The 15,175-nt window shown below is 35.3% G+C and overlaps 1 protein-coding gene across 4 annotated transcripts in view; it reads left to right on the top strand.

The window, feature by feature from the left end:
- KDM4C (lysine demethylase 4C) overlaps positions 1-15,175 on the top strand; it is a 360,744-nt gene that overhangs the window by 188,911 nt on the left and 156,658 nt on the right. For all 4 annotated transcript variants that reach the window (XM_074361598.1, XM_074361600.1, XM_074361599.1 and 1 more), the window contains one exon: positions 14,689-14,882. In XM_074361598.1, the coding sequence (XP_074217699.1) occupies positions 14,689-14,882 (194 nt within the window). The remainder of the gene's footprint in view (positions 1-14,688; positions 14,883-15,175) is intronic.

Below are 15,175 nucleotides of genomic sequence, written 5' to 3'. Positions count from 1 at the left end.
TGAACTGCTGGAAGTCCAGAGTAAATGTTCTTTTTTAAACTTGGAATTCCAATAACCTTTGTAGTTCGATGCCAATAACTTAATATTATCTTCTGATATATATAACTCATTTTCAGGCACTTAGTAGTTTCTATATCTTTGTGGTTACAGGTTGCCATCTTTCTGACATTTTATTATTAAAATCAGTATTTAGATCTGAGTAGTAAAGTGAGATGGTATTTTAGATTAGGCTTTTAAAATAATGTATTTTACATTGGGTGTTTAAAAATTTAATGTCTGTTCTGGGACAGTGGAATATGTGACTTCTGTAGGTTTAATAATTGCTATTATTAATAATAGCTTAATTGCTATTTTGATGTTTCTCTCTTGATGCTATAGAGACAAAAATGACTTGGCTTCCAGGTGGCTGTTAAAACCAGTTAAGAGTTTAAATGCCGGTCACAGCACACCCAGTGCTCTGCCTTACTCTCCCCTCTGACTGGGTCTCTCCGACTCCATGAGGAAGGTTTTTCCATTTTGATTTAATGCAGCACTGCTACAGCCTGTGTTTGTTTACTAGTACATATAGAACATTCCTGGTTTTTTATTTCTTGACAGTTGATGGATTGTAATAGGCAGCCACATCTGAGGAAATAAGTGAAACTTCAACCCTGTAATAATTACTTATTACACATATTGATAAATAATCCTCACTCTGATTATTGTGTAAGCTAGCTGTACAGATGGGGGAGGTGCTTTTTTGGCACCAGAAATACGGTTCGATGGAATTGTTTTAAAGTGGTTTTTACTATGTGGCAGAATTTGAGGCTGATACTGGCTATGTTTATGATTATTTTCTGGACTCAGTCCAGTTTGGATTTAAATGTATTAAAAATACATGTGAATATGAGGAAATGTAGGTTATTAAAATTGCATTTATTATGTAGCCTTTTTCTTTGAGAACATTTGGACTGATTAATGAGTTTCTGTAGAGTGAAAGTAGAGCACATCCTACCAATTGGCTTTCTAGATTTTATCAGTGGACCCGTTGCCTCTGGGGTAGTAGAGGACTTCTGATGTCCAGAGCTTCTTAATCACCATTACAACAATGACAATTCTACATGTAATTTGAATTAACCAAATTCTTCAAGAGTGGACATAGAGTTAGAAGTCTGAGTTGTAGTTTGTAGCTGTGTCGCATTTGATGGACAAAAAAAGTGTTCCTTAACATTTATGACATGTTTCCATTAATTAAGGCATTCTCTCTGTATTTGCTAATGAAATACTTTGAGGTCTTCTAATCAAAAGTTCTACATAATGATCAAGTAATTCAAGTTTTAAATAAATTTATGTATATAGAAATGAAGCAAGTAAGTAATTCAGATATAGTGAGGTCAGCATTAGATTTTCATTTTCACATTTGTCTTGCTTCTTATATGACTGGCAATATTCCAGTGTGTGGAGATCATTCAGCTGGTACTTCTGGAGCACATACTATATGCTGGTGATGGATATACAGCTGGAAACAGATCCTAGCCCTGTCCTCATGGAATGGAGTATTCTAGGGCAGGAAACAGACCAAACCAAACCAACATACAAACATGATTAAAATTGTTGTAAGTGATGTGAAGGAAAAGAAAGGTGCTAGGAAATGAAACACTTTTTGTTTGAGATAAATATAGAGAAATCAAGAGTGAGAGAGAAACTTCCTCACTTAAGAAAGTGATCCATCTATTTATGGATGTTTCCACTCCAAGTGTGGGCTTTAGTCCATGCAGCCTCTTCATGCTATGCCCTCTTCTAGCTGTACCACCACCTCTGTCCCCTCATTGCTCACCCCAAAATCGGATTTAAGGAACTAGAGTTGTCTCTCACATACATATATATATATGTGCATTTTAGGTAGATACACCTATATGTATATATTACGTATGTGGTCTTGTGTATAACTGTTTTCTCCACTTACTGGTAATGCTTTTCCATATCATTAAATATTCTACCATGAGTTTTTAAAGGAATATCCTTTTATTTCTAGAAAAAATTTCCCCCAATTTTTTAGATCTTTGATAAACATTGCTGAGATGAACCTTCTTAAACATAAACTGGTATATTAAGTAATAATGATTTCCTTAGTAGAAGTTCCCAGTTGTTATGTTACAGATCACAGACTATTTATATTTTAAAAGATTTATTACATATTTAAAAAGTCTATTATGTGTTCCTAAGTTATTGGCATGATTTATTCTTAACAGGTTACAAGTTGGTTTAATGCAGCTTCATTTTTGCTATTTTTGAGTCTGAAGTCAAGCAACTAATAGGAACAGTCATGGAAATTAGCTCTGTATGTTGCATCCTTGTTGGCCTTAAAATGACTTACATCCTGTTTTTCTCATCTTAATTTCTTAGAATAAAAATGAATCCTCTTATAAGAAATGTTTTTCCATAGACTTCCTTATTAATGGTGTTCTAAATTTAGCCAGAGAGAAATTGAAGAAACACTTAAAAATCCATTGTGTGTTTTTCTATCTTCTCTTTGTTTTCCTGCTGGTTCATGTTGAGTATATCCACTTTCTCCCCCCTGCTTTAAATCTTTTCACAAAATTAATAACAGAGAAAAGATAATAGCAGTGCCAGACGTATTCTCATGCTTGAGTGGGAACACAAGAATTGCCAGAAAAAATGAATCTGAGATGCTGAATTATTTACTTATAGTACTGTGTGGTTTTTTAAGGAAGTGTTGCTGAAAAAGTATCTGTTATCAGTCAATTTAAAAAATTTTATTTCCAACAAAATTATTTATTTTCCTTTTATTATTTAATGTTAAATTTCTGACCATATGGTTAACATTAGAAAGCCTGAAATAAATTATATTCTTCCTAAAGGCATTAATTTTTTGGTCTAGTTAGATCTTATCAGGTTGTTTCCTGTTTGAGAATGTGCCAGAGAGTTTTTAGATGGCAAGAGACATGTGATCAGAGTGCACTGAGTGTCGAATATTGTTTATGACATGACTGTTAAATAAATAAAGGTTTCATTTTCCCTAAAATGTATTAAAAGTTCAGTATAACATACAGGATTTAAAAATATGGTAACCTAGAATTTATTTGAAAAGTAACAAGTTATGTTTCTCCCAAACAGAAGCATCCTTGGTATATATAGTCAGCTCTCCAAATCCTTGGGTTCTGCATCCATGGGTTTAACTGTTGATTGAAAATATTAGGGAAAAAAATCCAGAAAGTTCCAAAAAGTAGAACTTGAATTTGCCGCCCTCTTTGACAGCTCTTTATGTAGCATTTTCATTGTATTTATGATTATTCCCGGGGCATCTATGTTGTGTTAGGTATTACAAGTATTCTACAGATAATTTAAAGTATGTGGCAGGGTATACATTAGTTAAATGCAAATACTACACCATTTTATACAAGAGGCTTGAGCATCTGCAGATTTTGGTATCTGAGGGCTGTCCTGGAAGCAATCCCCCATGGATCCCGAACTTCTGTTCTAGGGGTTGCATCATGCATACGTTACCATTTTGTTAATTTTTCCCCTCATTTGTTCCTCCCTCTTCCCCTTTAGAAAAACTATTTCTTTACTAACAGTATTTGCTACATTGATATTTGTGTTTGAACTGTGCAAAAAAGATGGATGAGGGTTCGAGGATGTTGCCTTCATCTCCAATTCCGCAGAAGTGAAGAGGTGAACATCACACATTTCTATTGTGAAACCTAAGGGATGGCTAGTTCTGTGTTCAGCCCCTTGAATTACTTGGCATGTTCCTATGTACTTAGTGGATGCTCAGTGAATTGGAAATTGAAAATCCCAGAGATGCTGGTAGGTAAGATACTGAGTTGCATCTCTGGAACCTTTGTTTCCCATTCACTATCCTTGTGTCATCCAGCAAGTCATTTAGTGGTTTTGTGCCTCATTTTCTCATCTATGAATTCTGATGATTGGGGCATATGATTTATTTCCTAAGGTTCATTCCAAGTGAAGGATGAACTTCTATTTGTGTCCAATTAATCATTACAGAATATCAGAGAGACTCTCAAAAGTCAATATATCTGAGCATCATAGGAAAAAGATTATATGTTGTATACTTGTATGCCATTTCTGTCAGCCCTCTCATACATGATCTTCTAGACTCTTAGGATCAAATATTTATATTCATAAAACACTTAGACTCCCCCAAATTCTGCAGAGCCCTATTTTTATCTGATCTTGCCCAACTTTATCACCCATATAAAATGTGACATGCAACACATGAATTCAGAACAAAATAACTTCATCTGTTCCCCAGTACTAAAGAGTTTAGTTTCACGCTGTGTTTTACATGGCACTGTGGGAGTGGGTTGTATAATATCTGTAACTCTGAAGTTCCATAACCTTTCTATCAGATATTCAGGTAAGTGTTGAGAAGCAGAAATTCTAAAAATAATTCCTACAGAATTTTTTAGAGACCCCTGGAGCAAGCTATTTGAATCCATTCCCCTTCTTTTTGCATAGTTTTTCTTTGTCTGTTTGAGCAGTGTTCCCATGGGTCAGAAAGATAGAGTTTCTAGTCCCATACTTTAAATTGCTTTATAATTGCCTTACTTTATAAGGGAGACATATCCTGGCATGGTGAAGCCTGAAAATATTCGGAAGAAATTAATCTGAACCTATTAAAAGTAGGGGAGCAGAGGAAAGATATTTTGGAAAGTTGTTAGCTAGACTGGATAGACTCTGTCAACACAGCATGATGTCAGCATAAAAAGCAAAAATAATGAGACCCAGGCATTTGTTCTTAACTACAATTTTAACTTGGTTATGGGTCATAGAAAAACAAGTTTGGAGTATAAAAATATTGCCCACATTTAAATTAAAAACCATTTAAAATATGTTCAATTAAATATGGTTTGTTTTTGAAATGTCCACAGAGGAATGGTTAAGAGTATGGGCATTGTTCTGGATTTGAATCTGGTAAGGACTATATTAGTTAGCGGTGTGACCTTGGGCAAATTAACTTAAATTCTCTGAGCCTGTTTCTTCATATGTTTAAAAAATTTACTTATTAAAAAAAGTATTTTTAAGGGCCTCTAATTCACTAGACACCTAGAGTGTACTTCTCAGAAAGATAGACACAGTATATACTTTCATGGTTTAAGATAGAATGGAAAGGGAAGGCCAGATATAGCAAAAGTATCTAAAACAATTCACAATGATGATTTATTCAAATGAGAACAAGAAATTTAGTTCTGGTGTAATATTTTCTTTTTATGACTATGATTATCTTTTTGGCCGTTAGTGGTCTTTTAAAGCTACTTCTTCATTTCTCTGAGAACAGAACATTTAGAAATTTTCTCTAAGTGTGTATTCTTGGATACCCAGAGCCTTTAAATGTTTTGTGCACCTTGACAACACCAGGGTTATGTGAGCTCTGCAGAGTGGTCTCGGGGAAAACACGGGATGTTTAGGCCTCCTGAAGAACTTGCTTCGTTAATGGATATAAGGACAAAGGAAATGGCCTTTGCACTCTTTATATACTGACTTTGTTGATTAATATTGATCTTAGAATTGTATTTCTTTTCTCTTCCTGCTCAGTCAGTATAAATGTAATTACACAGTTTGTTTTCATGTGATCTGGTGAAAGAGCCTGTTACTTGTCTTTGACTAATATTATATGAAATGTAACCAGGAAATCAAAGTGCTGTTCAGATATTATTTTTCACTTTAATTAGTTCCAAATATTTAAAAACTTTCTTTCTTATATTAAAATAATACTCATGAATTATTAAGGTAATTATAATAATTTCCTCCCAAAATTATTTGTGAAGAGGGTACATGTACATCAATGACTGAATAGGTACACAGGTGAAATAAGTCAGCGTTGTAATGGATATTACGTGGGACTAAGGGGAGAAGGGGGTGTACAGTGATGGGTGCCTCAGTGTGTTCCTTAGGTAGAAACTGGTAGGAAATGGGGCATTTTCTTTTCTACTCTTACCTTAATTTCATGCACTTTTTAAATATCTTTTGGTTAGTTATTTGAAGAATCACATGTCTCTACCATCTTTGAAAATCAGTTCTGTAGAAAGAAGTATTTGAGTCCAGACTGAAATGTTATGACATTACATTGCTTTACAACAGTGTTTTAGGTTTACTTTAGTTTTTTGAAGGGAAGAGGGCTGGAGGGATCATAATCATAAGCTGGGATCATAAAAATAATCACATTTAAAGAGCTCATCAGATCAAATACATTTATACATTTCATAATTTTTGAGCCTCGGTGAGAGAGCCAGGAAAGCATGTTTACATGAGGGAGCTGACTCAGAGCTCAAGGCTTACCCAGTTTACTCAGCTAGGAAGTAGAAGAACTGTGGTCAGTTCAAGGTTCAACAGGCAGATAGAGCAGTGTGGCTACTGCTTATTAATCATAGTAAACATAGTCATAATCATTAACCTGGTGGAATAACCACAATTGTGGACTTTTTAAATGCCTGGTTTCTTTAGCTCAGTATGGTGTATATTAGATTCACCTCCATTGATTGTACGGATTCTGAATTCCCCCTTTTCTAATGTACACTTCTTAGTTTTGAGCCTGCTAAGAAATACTGGTCTGTTTGGAGTGTCCAAAGAGGAAGAAATTCTGTTCAGATTTGTAACTGCCAATGAGAAGATATTAGAATGAATGGACTACAGAAGTACACTATTCCACTCATGTTTTGGAATTTATTTGAAGTAATTTCAATATAAATAGATTCCTTTACATTTTTACAGTTAATCAGCACATTAAATATTTTTATTAATTTTTTTTAACAAAGCTACTGGGGATTGAACCTAGGACCTTGTGCATACTAAGCACATACTCTACCCCTGAGCTATATCCCCAACTCCTACTTTTATTCGTTCTTAATTATATGGTAAACATGTGAAGAACAAAAATTCCTTCAAAAATTTATGTGGCATCTCATCAGGTTAAATACGTCTACAGATAGAATAATTTCTTATCAATAGAGGGTGGCCTCACTGACTGCATAATGCATCCATTTTCTAAAATTGTTTTTATTTATTGTTTCTTAGCAAATGTTAAAATTAGGCCATGTTTCTGTTAAAATAATTGATGGAATTAAATTCCATAAAAATTGAGTGGCTTCTCCATTGGAACATAACGCCAGAAAATATTGATCAGAAATACTATCTTAAAATTTTGAGTGTATTTGTTCAATATTGTTCCCCATTCATATATGAAATGAGAAATAACTAAGCATAAGAGTACCAGAAAAAGTCTGGAATTTTGCAAATTTAATATGAGATAACAGTATGGCAGTTTTCCAGAACTGGGCCTTTCTCTCCTGTAGGTTTGGTATGATACAATGGAAACCCACATCATTTATGTTGATTGAGTGTCTGTTTACATAGTTCTGAGATAAAGATGAATATTCAGGGGTACTAGTAGATTGATAGTAACTTAATTTGTTTTAATGCAAACACATTTACAAGCAGGTTATTTTTTACATGTGGAGAGAACGAAGAGCTTTTAGTCTTCAGACATGACTAAGTTGAAAACAGATAAAAGGTTTAAAGAACAGAAAGGAATGAAAGAGAAGAATAAACAGTAAATTATAGATCAGCTGGTCAAAAAATATGGTTAAGAAAGACTCATCATAGACTTGTCAGCTTAATACCCCATTATGTAGTTCAAGATTTCTCTTGATGCTCTACCCTGAGAATTATCTGAACCTTTTTTTTTAATGAGGTATTTGAACTTCCTAAGTGATAAATTATCTATGTTACTATAGATGATAGTTTGATGGTTTAAAATTTAGTTATATTTCTGGGCTAGTTACTGATTTTGGCTCCAATTGGTTATCACCATCAGTCACATTCTTGGTTAAGTAAGAGGTTGCTATACCTAATACTTTGCAGTATCTTTGTTACTACTTGGAGTAAACAGTAATGAATAATTGTGTCTCATTATTGCGTCTAATAACACATTCTTCTTAATTCTTATTGTCATAGCTAAAGTGTGTTGTTAGATAACAATGAGATGGAGATTGTTTCTTTTCCCTTTGTTCTTTCTTTATGAGATACTCTTTCACAAGGCAACTTGTGACATACAAACTTTGGGACTCTCAAAGCAAATGAATGTGAGTCCATTGATCGGTTGGCATCTTCCCATTTGATACATAGTCCCATATTTTCATAGCTTATATATTTGGAGAGTAAGACAGTTTTGCTATGTGTTGAATAGGAAATGGATGCTTCTTTTTACTGTATTACTGATCTAATGTAATTTGGTTGTGCCTTGAAGATAATTAACCAGTAACCTTCAAAAACAGTAATTTTGTAGGGGTAACTAAATTTTGATAAAAAACAAAACTTTTCCAATTATTGATTTGAATTTTTGAAGGAAATAGGAAATAATATGTTGCTTGTGTTTTTAAAATATGTGTCATTTTTATTGTTAAGTACAGTTACCATGGTTTTTATTAAGAACTGTATCTTATAGTGTTCTTAGGTTTAAAGACACACTGATTATTTTTCAACAGCAAATAGCAGTATATGCTTCATTGGACACTTAAATATCTTCCAAATAAGATTCTGCCATCATTGGCTCCTCTCCTCTTTTTGATTGTCCTGTTCGGTAAATCTGATTCATCCTATGCATTGGTCCATTTTTATAATTGTTGTAAAATTAATAATTTATAGGAAATTTTAACATCCTCTTTGGGCTATGATAAACTATGGTTGACATTCATTGGAATTTTGTATCTAAAAAAAGGAGAACATTTCCCCCTATATGTACAGAAAATTACTTTTACATTCTGGGATTAAAGTGGATAGTATCTCATGTCCCTTGAAGCTACATACATGTAGCCATCTAGTATCAAGCTCTTACACTGTTAAGAGGCCCTTTTTTGGGGAATGCAATAGAGAAATCACATGAGTCCCCCCACAACTCTCATCTTAATCTACTTTGCAGTATCCTACCTGGCAGGATTCATTTGCATCATGATATTTTCCCTCATAAATGCCTGGTTTCTACTGGGCCTTCAGTTTCTATTGTTTTTTTCAAGAGGGGAAGCCAAGGACCCAACCAGGAGCTGGATGTATACCGCACTGGGTCCTCTTAATTATCTCTCAATCCCCTACAAGTCCGTAGTTGCTCTTGATTCTTCAAAACCTCTGTGCTCTTTTGCTTCACTCTTAAGATCATTTGTTAGACACGGTAGCCTGATTCTTATTTCCTCAGTTGCTTCAACTTTCCTAGTAAGGCAAAATTTAATAACACCAGGAACCTCTATTTTCTTGTAGTCAGACCTTAGAGTCTAAAGTCAGACTTCAAGGCAGTTCGTATAAGGCTTATCCTATTTAAAAAATAGACACATAGTAACATTTATAGCAGTCTAAGGGTTTTACAAATACAGAAAATTTAATCCTTGTATCAGCGCTTTGACATAGATACCATTGTTATGCTCAGTTTTTTTAAACAAGGAAACTGAGGCACAGAGAGGTTTAATAACTTGATCAAGGTCACTTGATCAAGCTGGTTAGTGGTGAAACTGGGGTTTGAATCCACATTTTTTAACACGCCACATTATGCTGTATCATGGGTCTTGTAGTTACTTGACAAACTGGTGTCATGCTTTCTTTTCCTCATATTCTAAGGCATTATAATCCCAAATAGAACTTTAGAAGAGTACTGTTATTTTTGCATATTATCTTTTATACTATTGATTAGATAGTAATGTTGGTGGGTTTGTATTGTTGAGAAAAATTTAACATGAATGTATTTTCTCGTTGTTTGAATATTTCCATTAATATGTCTTTAATATATGACAGCATCTTCCTGTACCTCCTATGTATTAGTTTGTTAGGGCTACTGTAACAAATGTTACAGGGGATGTTGGCTCAGTCCTCATCATTGTGATTTGTTCTTGGAGTCATCCTTCTTTAATTTCATCCCATCTCCGTCCCTTTTAGTCCAGACTGGCAACATTTCTGCTGGTATCTCAAAACTTAATTGGTCTTTTGTGCAACTCAGGGGTATTCATTCCATCAAATGACAAGATCATCCACATGTCTTTACTGGATAATCTCATCTCCATTCCTGGCTTCTGCTGAGATGGTTGATTTGATCCATGAATCACACATCTAATCTCATTAGCAATGTTTGTTCAGCCAAACCACTGGCCCAGTCTCCAGGGCACGCTGTGTGGGTAGGCATTCTACCATCTAGGTGGTAGAATTTTCCTTTTAGCTTAGCAATACCTTGCATAGTTCATTTCTTCCCTTTCCTATCTTACACCAAGCAGAAAAGAAAAACAAGGCTGCACATTCCATACTTTCATTCGGAATCTTAGCTCCCTATCCAAGTTTGTCACTTGTAAGTTCTACCTTCCACCCAACAGAAGAATACAGTTCTGCCACTTTTCATAATGGGGGTCACCTTGCCTCCAGTGTCCAGTACCATGCTTTTCATTTCCATCTGAGACCTCACCAGAAGCGCCTTTTAACTTTCATATGTATATAGCAACATTCTGTTCTTCATTTTAAATATATTGTTTGCGATGATAGCTTTCTCTGTTCTCCTCAAAGCCATTTGCACATTTTTTAGGTGTTTGTTACAGCAGTGCTACACTTCCTAGTTCCAAAAATTTGTATTAGTTTGCTAGGGCTGTATCGGTTTCCTAGGATTGCTGTAACAAAGCCAGAAACTGGATGGCTTAAAGCAACAGAAATTTATTGTCTCAGTTTTGGAGGCTCGAAGTCCAAAATTAAGCTGCCTGCATGTCTGTCCTCCCTCTGAGGTCCTTCCTTGCCTCTTCCTGGTGGTGGAGTTAATCCTTGGTGGCCCTTGCCTTGTAAATGCAGAACTCCAGTCCATGCCTCCATCTTCACAGGGCTCTTTCGCTTGTGTGTCTGTCTCCTCTTTTCTGATAAGGGCACCAGTCCTCTTGGGTGAAGGGCCCACCGTACTCCAGTAGGACCTTATGTAATTACTTGTGCCATAACCCTGTTTCCAGCTAAGGCCTACGTTCTGATGTACTGGGGTTGGCACTTCAATACGCCTTTTAGGGGCTAAGGTGGGGATACAGTTTAACAGGTAACAGCCACTTCAAGTGGCTACTAGGCTTGTTTTCCATTTTAAGCTCTTCTTTCCTTAGTTCCTTCCTAATTATCATTTAATTGCTATAAATAGACTGAAAAGCAGAATAATTTCACACATTTTTGCCTTCAAAGCCTTCCTTATCAGACTTTTGCATATGAAAGCTTTTCTGCACCATAATTAGCTATCCTGTGCGTCACAAAGAAGATATGTTAAAGTAATACTTCAGTTTAGGGTTTTTGTTAAGTATCAATTTATTTTATTAGTCGTATATTGTGGCCGTATGAAATTTCCAATTCTACAATTCAAATGACTAACTTAGTATTTGCTGTTTTAGAAAGTTGCTGATTTTTAAAAACATTTCCATCTTGAAATTCGACTGCTGGTTTTCAGTATAAATAATGGAGAGCATGAATTTGACTTCCTGGGAGGCAGGAACAAATAATCATGGTTCTGTGTAGCAAGTCTCAAGGTAGTGAAATATGGAAGATTTCAGTGCATACAGACTCCTGACAATTCTCTTTAAATTCAGACTTAGCATTATATACATTACATATTACATAGTTAATACATATGTTCTTAAAAGAAACAGAAAGACAAGCCATTTATATCAGTGTTTTGAATTTGTATCCAAAATAGTCTGCTTGAAAAGACTTAGCTATCATTGATTATTGCTTTTTGTGGTAAGATGTAGTCTGTAAGTTTCTTTATTTCTAAATGGGACTATTGCTGTCTTCCTTGCCTACTGATAAAGTTAGGTAGCACATTCTATTAAATGGTCTTATTTAATCTTGAGGGGTTTAGATGAGTGTTATCATTTGTCAGTACTAATGAAAGTAGATTTTGTCTGTGCTGTTGAAGTTTACTGCAACTATTTTTGACTCTGATATTTTCCCCTTGTATTATTTTGGGTATTTTGTGACTCTGTTTCTGAATATTTAACTTTTGAAGGTAAGACATGTATATGTGTGTGTGTGTGTGTGTATATAAATTTTTTTTAAAATTTATTATTGTATTACTTAGTGACTTTATTTTGGCAGAGGGGAGGTAATTAGATTTGTGTACTTTTAGAGGAGGTACTGAGGATTGAACCAATGTCCTTGTGCATGCTAAGCGTGTGCTCTACCACTTGAGCTATACTCTCCCCTTAAGATGTATATTTTTATATTGAATCAAGCAATCAGGTGAGTGGTGGATCTTACTGTACATATACAAAAGTCAAGGCTTCTAGGAGAGAGGACTGAGAAATTAAAATGTGTAAGATAAAATTCTTCCACTCCATGGAAACTTGTAGTGTCTATATTTTCACTCCTTTTTCTATGAAGCAAATATTAGCAACAATGTGAGAAATTCTCTGCTGATAAGTTAAACTTAATTTCTTCCTTTAGTGAAAGATTGCATCTTAAATAAAAATATCTTAACTTTCTCAGGATCCTCATTTCCCATGTTTCTAAGCCAAGATAATTGTGGTAAAAACGACTTAGAACTCTCTCTGTACAGGCATGCCCCAGAGATATTCTGGGTTCAGATCCAGTCCCCCTCAATAAAGTGGGTCACACAGATTATTTGGTTTCCCAGTGCAGATCAAAGTTATGTCTACACTATACTGTAGTCTGTTATGTGCAGTAACACTGTCTCAAAAACCAATATACATACCTTCATTAGAAAATGCGTTATTGCTAAGAAATGCTAACCGTCATCTGAGCCTTCAACAGATTGTAATCTTTTCGCAATAGTAACATCAAAGATCACTGATCTCAGATCACCATAATAATGAAAATGTTTGAAATACTGTGAGAATTAACAAAATATGGCACAGAGACACGAAGTGAGCAAATGCTGTTGGAAAAATTGATAGACTTGTTTGACGCAGGGTTGCCACAGACCTTCAGTTTGTAAAAAGCACTTTATCTGCAAAGCACAGTAAAGCAAAGTGCAATAAAATGAGGTTTGCCGTACTTGAGTAATAATAGAAAGCAGTGTAGATAAATAGTACTGCAGCCGGAAGAGTAATTGGTACAATTTGCATTCAGTGTTGAGTATGAATTTGGATAGCAGAATGGTGAGCAGGAAGGCACTGTGGTAGGAACAGAAGTACTGAGGTAAGGAAGCACATGGTGACTCTGCTCCTTGGGTTGAAGAGGAATATTCATGCTGTCTTACAATGGGGAAGAAACCTGGAAATCTCACTAGTGGAGTCAAAGCTTAGAGCCCTTGAATGGAGGGCTCAGGAGTTGAGACTTTATTTTAAAGACAGAGCAGAGTATTACACCTTATTGAACACAGAAAGGAAAGATGATGAGATACTTGAAGGAGATTAAAGTGACGAGTGTAAGGATGATTGGGGCTAGGGAGAGACTGAAGGCAGGGAAATTAGCTTTGTTATGCTAAGTTTCAGCATCTGACTTTGAGGTTGGAAGGTTCCTGGTAGAAGGATTCATGCAGGTAGAGGAAGAGCTAATTGGAGATGATGACAGACTGCTTCTCGGGGTGGAAGGGGGAGGGATGAGAAAATGTTGATTGTGAATATGGGCGAGTAGAAGGATTGTCATATCCTTGATAACAACAGAATTTTTGTTTGCAGTTGAAGAAGTTGGTTTTAGGCGTATTGACTGTTAGCTCTTTCCTAAACTTTGTTTCTCTTTTTCCTGAACTTTCAAGTCAAGATTGGAACTCTATGAAAGGACATTTTGGGCTGGAGATTATTAAGAAATTTTTAATTATTTGTGTGGAAATGATAACTGTATTGCCAAAATATTGAGTTATTTCAAGGCTGTTGTTGAGTCAACCAGTCAGTCTGTTGGGATTGTTAAGGTCTGTTAGTTACATCTTTGAGACTATCTCTTTTTGGCTGTTTGAATTATATCTGCCCTGTGGCATGGGGTATTAACCTAGACACAATTTAACCTGTGTGAAGTCCTTAAGGAAACTTGCTTTATAAGGTATGTCTGCTAACTTGTATTCATGAGAATCAAAGTTCTACTGGATTCACAATAATCTTTTCTTTAAACTTCTTACCTTAACACTATTCCTTCCTAGTGGATATGATTGTAGGGGTAATGGGGTGGGTGTTTTATGTGATATGATGTAGAAGAGACTGTTTGCTCCTAACTTTTGGTTACTTTGTGAGAATATATTTGTAAGTAAACATTAATGTGATTAAAAAACGTCTTGGAGAAAATTCATCTTAACCTATTAATTAAATTATTTTAACCATGCATTTATTGGCTACTTTTATTCATAGCCAACCTAAGTTCTCAGTTTTACAAACCTTTCAGTGTTGAGCTCACTGATGCGTTCTGGTGATGGGTGGGTGGCCCTTCTGTTGCAGACCTGCTTTCAAGTGTGCTCTTTCCTTTCAGTTATTCTTGGTACTCAGTTCCCTGTGAACTCTACAGTGTCTTTTAACATCTTATTCTACTGTTTATAGATGTGAATATACAGGTTGTCACCTCCATTCAGAAGAAATTGAGTTTACACTGAATGCTTGAAAATGTAAAACATTATCCTCAATTATGTAGTGACTAAGTATTCCTGTATGGTACATTCAGAGAACAACTCAGTGTGACTTTATGTAGTCAGCGAAATGTTTAAAATACTCCAACCCCATTGTGTTTCAGTGCACCTGCAGGAAAGACATGGTGAAAATTTCAATGGATATCTTCGTGAGGAAATTTCAGCCAGATAGATATCAGCTTTGGAAGCAAGGAAAGGATATATACACCATTGATCACACGAAGCCTACACCAGAATCCACCCCTGAAGTAAAAGCATGGCTGCAGAGGAGGAGGAAAGTAAGAAAAGCATCCAGGAGGTAATGACTCTGCCCCCGCCCCACCCCCGCACCTGGATTTACCCAGTTAAAATGGGTCCTTGAACATAATGTTCTCGAAGACTATTTATTTGCTCTTTTCTGTTTATTCATCATTTATTCATTGTATGTTTAATTAATTTCTTACTGAAAATTTGAGGCAAAATATTTTTGATTCTTTGGAAGTATAATAAGTAAATAGAATATAAGAAGAGATGCATATTGTTCTTGAGAATATTCTTGAAGTTGCAATGCATGAGACATAGAACAATTCTAGAACTTCTAAACCCCTTACA

This window comes from Camelus bactrianus, chromosome 4 (assembly GCF_048773025.1).
Source record: "Camelus bactrianus isolate YW-2024 breed Bactrian camel chromosome 4, ASM4877302v1, whole genome shotgun sequence".
NCBI classification, from domain to species: Eukaryota; Metazoa; Chordata; class Mammalia; order Artiodactyla; family Camelidae; genus Camelus; species Camelus bactrianus.
This window is presented reverse-complemented; position numbering and strand designations above follow the sequence as displayed.